This window comes from Carlito syrichta, unplaced genomic scaffold (genome assembly GCF_000164805.1).
Source record: "Carlito syrichta isolate Samal-C Ts95f unplaced genomic scaffold, Tarsius_syrichta-2.0.1 Scaffold302296, whole genome shotgun sequence".
In the NCBI taxonomy this organism is placed as follows: Eukaryota; Metazoa; Chordata; class Mammalia; order Primates; family Tarsiidae; genus Carlito; species Carlito syrichta.
Genome location: NW_007246392.1, coordinates 367,262 through 377,479, shown reverse-complemented (window position 1 = coordinate 377,479; position 10,218 = coordinate 367,262). Strand labels below are relative to the sequence as shown.

At 33.3% G+C, this 10,218-nt stretch overlaps 1 protein-coding gene across 2 annotated transcripts in view; it reads right to left on the bottom strand.

The window, feature by feature from the left end:
* Positions 1-625: 625 nt before the first annotated feature.
* Positions 626-10,218, bottom strand: part of GRB14 (growth factor receptor bound protein 14) — a 135,092-nt gene continuing 125,499 nt past the window's right edge. The window contains exons 9-13 of one of the 2 annotated variants that reach the window (XM_021711436.1): positions 6,351-6,467; positions 6,188-6,260; positions 5,953-6,040; positions 3,666-3,759; positions 626-2,450 (exon numbers count right to left, since the gene is read on the bottom strand). In XM_021711436.1, coding sequence (XP_021567111.1) covers positions 2,304-2,450; positions 3,666-3,759; positions 5,953-6,040; positions 6,188-6,260; positions 6,351-6,467 — 519 coding nt within the window. In that variant the 3' untranslated portion in view covers positions 626-2,303. The remainder of the gene's footprint in view (positions 2,451-3,665; positions 3,760-5,952; positions 6,041-6,187; positions 6,261-6,350; positions 6,468-10,218) is intronic. The other variant, XM_008056235.1, reaches the window with a different exon arrangement.

Below are 10,218 nucleotides of genomic sequence, written 5' to 3'. Positions count from 1 at the left end.
TGACCATCTAATAATCTACTCAAATCAGTCAAGGTTTACACTATTATCCATGTGAAACAAGTACTTATTCTGAATTTAAGTACTCCTAATTAATTTTTATCTTGTTTGATTAGATCTTCAGATATTTCAATATAAGGAAGTTAAAAAAAAGAACATAGACCCAATGGTCTACTAGGTTTGCTTCTTTCTGGAGGAGTAAACCATATTACCTCCAACATGTGAACAGAAATGGAAGAAAACAGAGCTGATTTGTCTTCATTCCTATCCAAAATGGTACAAGCTATCAGAACATGGTTAGGTAAAAATGAAACAATCCAAAGATAACTCACATATTTCTAGGGAATGTATTTTAATATTGTACTAACTATGAATGCATCTGACATTTTCAGATTTAATGTCATATTAGATTTATTACACACACACACATACACACGCACAGGCAGGTAAGACCTTTTTCAGAAGGATTCAAGAAAATGATTTCCCTCTGTCAACCCTTCTATAGCAATTTTTCTTGATTCATGCTTTAAGATCAAATTAAGCAATTACAAACAAAATCTGGGTCCCACAATAATAAATTTAGATTATGAATGAAATTAGAGACACAAATAACTAATGCAAGCACAAATTGGTTAATTGATGAGTTTAGTATTTAAAATATTACACTTTCTGATATTGTCTATTTGAATTGGCTACAAAATAAGAAAATGTATTCCAATTGAAAACACAATCTTTTTATAAATTGAATATAAATCAGAAATACTCAAGGTCATTCTGAAAGGTTGAAAGGTGCAAGTATGTTTATCTATGCTGTTCCAATGGGAGGTCCTATGTCTCTTCCAAGCCTTTGTGGAAACCAGGCTCATTTTTATACCATCAGATTAATGTTTTAAATCTTGGTGTCTTAGCAATTAGGTTTGTATTGACTAAAAGTAAATTGAATATTTTGAAATTCAAAAAAATTATTTTCCAGTGATAATTTGTCTTACTAGCATTTCGTGAATGTTTTCATATTCTTTGTCAACAGAAAATGTCCAGTTTTCATTTAGAACTAAAGTATGCATTTTGAAATATTGTCTAAAAAAAATTTAACTTTCTCACAATGTTATCATGAAGGCCCAGTTAGAGGAGATGGACAATATTTTGTATTACTTTAATGTTTGATTACTCTCTCTCTCTCTTTCTCTCATTTTTTTTTTAGAGCAATGAATATCCTTCCCTAAAACACTGGAAGCAACAGAGTCATAGAATTAAAAATAAAAATCCCAGTCTCGGAGACGTAATAAGAGAGATTTGTGTCTCATGTTTTCAAAATCTTTGGCTTCCATACTGATGTCACCATAGTAAGAAACTGCAAAGGGGACAGGTAAAGAGAAGAATAAGCATTTACCTATTAAGATCCTTATAGATTTTGAATCTTTGATTTCACCTAGTTTGATCAGTTAATGATCTATTAGTGAAAGGATTTAAAGAGTGCTCTGAAAGTTAGAGCATGGGACAAACGTGAAATATTAAAGTGACAATGTCACATTGTCATAGATTATATGCTATGAGGAGGTGTGTGTAAATCATATAAATCTTGTCTATATTTTTATCATTTTCTTAAAAATAGTTCCAATCAATCATTAAATTAATTTAAAAATGCAGTGATCAATATGCCACTCATGGGAACAATACCAGTATAAATTATATAGCATAACTAATAATTCAATAACTAATAAAAATTATCCAGAAAAAAATCAATGTATTTCAAAATAATGTAAAGCTGTTACCTCAAAATATGATTTGATTATAAGGTTATAACTCAGAAAATATATCACTCAAAATAGTTTTTAGTTTTATCAACAAGTTGTGGGCAGTTTATTTTCACTGATAATTCAAGTTCTTGTCGTATTTCTTAATATTTAAAAAGTAGAATAGTTGAAATTTAGTCTTCAAATAATTCTCAACTTCAATTTTTTTTCACATTTTGTAGTTGTAATACTCCTATATAATCAATAAGGACAGATGAATGTTTGAAATATGCACACTTGAAGAAAATATTATAGTAGTGTAAAATCACACAAAAATACACCAAGTCATTTTTTTCCTAAGGTTTAATTTTAACTAATAAATTTTAAGTGGCAACTGTAATGTCAACTCAAGTCTTTGCTTTTTTTCAATGCACACACTATTTTTTGTAGCTTGCAGGTGAAATACATTATTTTCACCAGGGTAACATTTCCACCCTTATTGTGGTCTTTCTCTTATTTCATTTTTCTTGAGTCCTTTTTCTTCAATGGTTTAACAAGTCACTTCTGTTTTGGCTAAAGAGGAATCCTAGCACAATAATGTTTCAACTTGCAAGGAAGAACACCCCTATTGAGTTGATAGAACTCCACCAGCTGGATTAGATCCGTAAATCTTGTGTGGCCATCATCCAGTGTGTGGAACATTTCACCATCATCTTCAACCTGCAGAAGGAAAAGCAACAAATTAGGAAAGAGGGCAAATTTCCCAGTAGGACAATCATATTCTATTGCAAACTGTCTCCAGATACCATTGTTGACAAGTTTATAAAACTAATGAACAGCTTCTTTTTTGTAATATCACTTGTAAGTAAAAGAAATATCATCCGATCCTTAGATAAGCAGTATAACCTTTTGTCTACTTCTAATTCTCCCAGCATTCTGTTAGTACAGTAGGATTATTTTGAATCAATGAACAGTAAGGAATCTGCAATAGCCAATGTAAAAATAAACAGATTTTCATGCTCCCACTTACAGAAATAATTTGCATTTCTAAATGTTGTCTACTTAGTCTCAAAAATGAATATTTACATAACTTGTACCAGTAAATTGATTCTGGAGCAGTCACATATGCTAATGGAATCTCAGTTTCTCTCTCTCTCTCTCTCTCCCTCTCTCTCTCTCTCTCTCTCTCGGTCAGTGAAGTCTTCTGGCATTAGACAATTCATATTTACTGAGAACATAGATCACATAATCAAAGAAGTAGGAAGGATACTTTATATGACCTTTGGATAATTCCCAAAAGAGGCAATTCAAAAGGAAGCACTAGTTATTTAGCAATCTTTTGTAATACTTTCCTGAAAGTAGACGCAATCTCTCTCTATTACCTGGTTCCAGTATACACATCCAATACATATACATGCACACACACAGATAGATAGCAGTAGAAGAAACAGATGTCGCAAAACAAGCTGTGCCACCCAGAAGCAGAACCATAAATTTTTAAAAATGTGTTCAGAATAGTTTAAATGATCACCGGTGCCACAGTACCTGTATCTCTATTCATAACCATCAAAAACTAAAAAGCAAAAAATTGTTTTTGAGAAAAGAAAAAGAGCTTTAAAATAATGTTTCTCAAGGAACCATTAGTAGAATTCAGGAAAAAGAACCTTTAGTGGCCTTTTAACAACAGGTGGCATGGGGTCTATACAATATTGCTAAATCATATTTCATGGAAAAAGGAAAATTTAATTTTTACAATTCCTGTATTTCTTATATTAATTTAGGCTCATAAATCCATTTCTGCCAAACTTAACTCTAGACAAAGCACAAGTTTCCAAATTATATTTAATAAAAGGATCAAAAGAAAAGCAAAGTTTCCTAAAGCTCATGCATTAAGATCATTTCCAATATACGAATGTTAAATCACAAATTACTTACTGGTATAATTTGAAAGTGCTTTATTTTTTGTCCATGACTCATTGACAGTACGAAAGTTTTGGGGTTACTCTGACTATCCCGTACCAAGAAAACTCTAAAGAAAGAGAAGGAATTTCAATATGTTTCTACATTTACTCATGAATTTCACAGAATTATGTGTAACAAATCCAGGAAGTGTATTCATAAACATAGCCACAAACCCCCTTTACTGTGTATTCCATGGGTGAAATCATTCAATTTGATAAAAAATATGGGCTAATATAATCTTATACAATAAACCTGTCAACAGTGCTAATATAATTTTAATAGGATAAGTATATAGCCCATTTGTCAGATTGTTGGCCATAATAACCAATATGCTGTTTTACTGGCATTAACAATTAGTGCCAACAATTAGTTTTTCTACTGGGAAATTGACTATTCACATGTAACTCTTTTGCACAAAGGATAAAGCATTAGTATATTGTTATTTTAACTTCTGGGTCATGTTAGGCCCTGAAAGAAGATAATAATTTGGAATGAAGTCATTTTTTAGCCCCTCTTCTACACTGGATCGCCCTGTTTTTGATTCTGGTTTCAACTAGTACATACACAACAGAAAGGAAGAAATGAATATATTCTAAAAAAACAATCTTGAAATCATTAATTATTAAATGTTTACCCAAAATGTTTTAAGTAAAAGAAACACCCAAACATACTTTAATCTTGAAGAATCCAGCAGAAAAGCTCCTATAATGTCAGGCTAGAAAAAATAAAACATGGCCTAATGGCCTAAGAGAAAAATGCTGCCAGGTGTGGATTCTTATTTACTGGCAATGCAGTGCAAAACCAGTTTGGGAACAATTGTTGGCAAACACACTGTGTAAATGGTCCCCACTGGTGAATCCAACACTAATGTCACTGTGCCTGTGCAAAGAGGTAGCCAAATTTAAGGCATCACAGATGTCTGACAAGATTATCCATTTCATTTGCGCTGTGTGAGATTCCGACATTACATCACTGGGAGATGGGACAAAAGGGCATTTCACCGGTAAATCAAGCTGTTAATTCTCTCCCCATTCTCAAGTAGATCACCACTACCACCTAGTGGACCAGTGGGTACCATCACATCTTTCCAAAGGAACACCAAAAAAATTTTTTAAAAAGATATTATCATTCTTTATACAATCATTTCATTTAATTTACAAAAACTGTGCTCAGAAATAAAGAAAATTATAATCCTTCAAAACATTTTAATAATTCTTCATAATTTATTTCTTTTCTTGGTTTCATCATATTGTAATTTTGCTGATTGTTAAAATTTATATCCAAAAAGACTGCACTCCATGCAGAGAAGCATATTAAAATCTTCTCTTATTTATAGTCAAGGGAAATGCTGACTCGCTATTAATAATCTTCCATGTAAAGATGCATTTTCATCTAAATGTCAGTGTTAAATCACCTTGAAACCTTGTCATTATCTTAAGCCAACTTTTGAAGATAAAAGATCCCATCACCACTTGTTTAAATTGATACTGGTTTCATTTCTCATCCAAACCTCAATACAACCTTCCTCATCTGTATTGCATTTGGAAGGACATTTAGTCAGTATTACAGAAAGCATCTGAAAAACCGAGCAATTTGAGAAAAAGCAAATTCTTCAGATTAGCAACCTTTCATAATACATTTTATATTTCTCTTGTATATTCCATAGTACCCCATTAGGAGATAACACAGGAAATGTCAAAAAGTACTTTCTTTATAGGTTTATATTACGTTAAGCTGTTAAAATTTAGAGAAATGACAATAGGGTTGTAAACAGGCAGAAAAAATAAAACAAGCATTCAAAATATGTAAGAAACAGCTTTTTACTTAATACACCCTATATGATACTTTTAAAAATGAAACATGTAAGATAAGTCATGAAATAAACCACACTTTGGAATCATATTAATTACATATTCAAATCAAAATGTTAAACACAAAAACAAGTTCAGTTTTTCCCCCTCATCAACTGATATCTAAGATGCTAGAATTGGCATAGAATTGGTAATATTAGTGATCAATGGTTAAGAATAAAGTATCCAATTATGTTATCTTTTCATTTATGTGCAAATACTAGGCACACACTATATACTAGGTGTTACATAGAAGTTGCTAGAATACAATGAAACCTCACTTACAGAACAAAATCACTTCTGTTCTATAAGTCCAAATCAAGAACTCTTAGTATGTGTTGAATAAACAATTGCTACTTACAGAAGCAGTTCAAATCACTACTGTTCAAAATTTAAAAGATCGTGCTTACCCATCCACAAGTCCTTGCTGAATAATCAATCGCTGAGCTTCATCTCTAGAAATTTTGTGGTGAAACCATGGCTGGGACCGGTGGATAGCTAAAGAAAGAAAATGGATGAATACAAAGCTTTATTTGTAAATGATCATAATTTCATTATATGTCCTTTTGCACCATACCCACTCACTGACTACATCTAAAGGCACATTTATCCATGATTCAGTGACAATACTATGAACACACATACCCAAGTTTGTGGTGGAGCTCTGTGAAGAGGCAGTGGGGCTACCGTGAGTGCCCAGGCGTAAGCACCCTTTTTTCTGAATAAGGTAGGGGAAAACAAAGTTCAGCTTTGTGGGTGAAACAAACCCAAAGCATAAATATTTTGAAGAAAGTGAAGTTACATTTACCCTCCAAGCGAGTCCTTCTTCAACTGCAACTGAAAGGGCTTCAGTGGGATTTTCTATAACTCTGCTTTTCTGGCCTGAGAAGTCCATTGCTACCAGAGAATTCTCTGATATGCTTCTCTGGGGAAAAACAAAAACAAAAACAAACACACACACACACACACACACACACACACATTTGAGCCATGAAAATATCTCTGAATGTTATCTTGCAGTGTTTTTAGACAGGGGCTCCAAAAGTGGCTAGCAGGAAATTAAAAAGTTAAAATACACATTCAAGATAAAATGATGCTATAAAATATTTTGGTTATATAACTTACATGGTTATTTGTTAATATAATTGAATTGAAAGCTGAATAAAGACATTAGAAGCTTTCAAAGTGTGTTTTTCTTCTAAAACAAACCTAACTTTTTAAATTCTCAAGTAAAATGGGAAAACTTCCATTTAGAAAGGAATAGCCCTTCCTGTGATTAAAAAGATACATTAGTTCTGAACTCATCTCTCTTTTAAGCTCTGAGATTCATCAACCATCAATTAAATGCCAAAGCCATCTACTTATGAAGCAGTTTGTCTCATAAGATTCAAGATGCACCAAAGCTATAGCATAGATTGAGAACAATACTTCTTTAGAAATAGTACTCATGTTTCCTAATGAAGCAAACTAAAATACGTATTTTAAAAGTTTATCACATCAACTTTCTTCTTACTTAGAAAATAAAGTGTAGTAAAATAATAATTTAGATAATTCCATAATATTAAAATTTTCACGATTTAATATATGAACACTTTCATAAAGGAATATACTCAGCCACATGAGACCTATAAAAAGAAGCCTGGAAGACAAATGAACTGATACGAAAAGAAGACAGCTGTAAACAAACATGACTTAAACAAGTAATAAAGTCATCATTTTAGCTAATTACTTCTTATATTCTCTGAGGTGAAAGTAAAATATCCCAAACCTGGATCCTATGTTTATTTTTTGACTGTTTGGGGATTACTTCACAGCCACCTTCTAAAAAGTATGCCACCCCACAAGTCATCCTAATAAGAGACAGCTGTCAAAATCTCCAGTCAAGAGTTTAACTCAGTTTTTCAACATCAAGAAAGAATTAAAACTCTCCAAAAGAAAAATTTTTAAATCATGAAAAATATTTAAATATTTAATTCATAGAAGAGCAAGACCAAAAGTGGAATTATAATGGTAAAGTATGTGCCAATCTGCATCTGGGGACAAGTGGCTTAAAAGCATTTTATATTTATTTACATGGATAGAGACACACCTAGCTTGGTTGAACAGACAATAGTTAAATGTACGCTTCAGACAAAACCTTCTCCACCAAAAAAACAAAAACAAAAAAATGTAGGACTCCTTTATCCCTGCATCATATATCCCACTTTATTAGCATTTGTTATTTTCTCTTCAAACCATGCTGGAGTGGCCTACAATCTTATTATGGCTCATCTATATTTCTAGAGACCTGGCATGCAATCTTTCGTTTGTTACAGGAGCCTTTATAACTGACAGCTGCTCTTTCCAGACAGATGCTGTCTCTGTAATCTCTATTTGCTGTCACACCTTAGTTTGCCCTTCTCACCCCGTGAGCTTCTGTGCTGGGCTGTGGACCAGTCGGATACACTTTTGCCTTGCCGACATTAATGAAAAGCATCCACCTGCCCAAACCACCAAGTAACTATCCTCAATCATAATAGTTTTATCCTCATTATATCGCTCCCTTTGCATGCCAAGATGAGTTCTGTAATCTCAAGTTCCTGGTAACATAAAAATACTGTTAGGAAAGAAAAATAAACATAATCTGTTGTCTTTTTTTTTCCTCCAGTATAGCAGGCCAGGAAGTAAATCAAAATCCTGTGTTCTCTAATTATTTGACATATACAAGGAGACTACAATACAAATAAGGAAGTTTTTTATTGACTACACTAACTGGAATGAGGAAAAACACAGGAATATAGCAAATGTTTTTTTTTTTTTACTAAACAGCAGGTAGTAGGTGAAAAATTAATAGTTTACCTTTGGTGGACAAAGAAATGGAAGTAAAGCAGAGTCTGACAAACCCAAAAGGTCACTTGCTGCTCAATTTCTTTCACATAGGATAGCTGTGTTGATAACATTCAGAATTGGTTGTATTTCTCAAATATTTATCCCTTTTTCTGGCTCTTTCTTCTTAGGAGATTAACAGGGCAGGCCCTTAAAAGGGGGTCCAGGATTTTAATGGCATAGCTTTCTTTCTAAAAAAAAGAAGAGGCCTGGGTATACCCTGGATTATCCAGGCCACACTGTGAGATTCGATACACTCACTCTTAGTGAGGTTTGACGAAAAATGTTTTTCAGGTAGTTTACCTAGGTGACAACTAGTAGTGACACACTCTTTGTCATCCCATTTGAAGAATCTAGATAAACTTGCAGTGACGTCAGTAGCAAAAGGGCACAGAATTTCTTCAGATATTGTTCTCTCATCTGCTTCATGCAGAGCTACAGGGTATCAGAAATGCAATAGAGTCTAGGAGTTATGCAGCCATCGCCCTTGCTTTTACTGCAGGATACCAATGACTCAACTAAGGTCACACAGACAACTTATGGTGAAAGCGGTAACAAATAATTCTTGTCTAGGGTTCTTTCATGTACCAGAGAGTGGAAGTTACTGGGAAGAAACTGCAGTTTAGAATGTCTATCCCTGGGTGAAACATGAAGAATGAAACGAACTTGAGTAGACTCCCCCTCCTCAATCCCCAGGGCCATAAGGACAGGTGCTTCTTTACACGAATCCTTTCTTTGCCTAAAACGTATTTGGCTTCCTGAAATGTCTGCTACTGATTGTCATTTCAAAGGTTGATGGGGTGGCCATCCTGTACTATAGATAGCTATGATGTTCATTATGGTATGATAATTTTTCTCCTCATTTCCCTTCTCAAAATGTTCACCTGGAAAAGTTAAGAAAAGCATATTGTTCCTATAAAAAAATGTAAGTAAACTATACTAACTTTTCTGTGTAGCTCACTGAAAATAATCCCTAGATGAATAGCAACAGAGGCTAGTGCAGGTTGCTGGCATCTATTAGGTCTCTAATTCTTCCCTAATAATCTGGAAAAGTGAGATTCTGTATAGGCACCAAAGTCAACACAATTCCCTCCCAAAACATTTACATTTCCTTCACATACATTAATAATAGTAAATATATAATTCTCACATGCTACTCTGATCATGTCAATTGCCAGACAGGGAAGGTCCTTACCTCACAGCCACCTGAAGTTCTTCCCTCTACAGCCCCTATTCCCAACCAGACTCACTCGAGGAGTGTCTATTCCTATACATGGTGTTGAACAATTAAAGCCACACTAACCTAACTGTCATACACATCTTGATCAATGGTAGGATCACTTCCAATGGAGAAAAGGCAAGAATAATTCCATTAAGAGGACACTAAACAATAATTGCCTCTAAATATTTGGCTGCTAACATGTTCATCCTAATAACTCTGGACTCTAAAGAAATTTGGAGGGATTTAGGAAAGGATTAAGATTTTAAAAATTCATTATTCTTTTTATATACATATGGATTGAAAGATAAGGGTAAGCTGACAAACTGTAAATATATTCACATTGAAGTGATTATTTTCTATAAAAATTCATTGTGTTCTGTAATTTCTTATTTTAGGGCTTAAAATTAATATGATACACAGATGAAAAGTTACTCTTCCATAACTTAAAGTAACATAACTAAAAAATTGGAGTTCTTTTTTTATATAGTCTATCAGGCTTCATAATCAACATTATTTCATGGCTCATTCCTGGAACTGAGCATTTAATCTGTTGCATTACATGAGGGGTAAATGTGCCTTCCATGGTCAC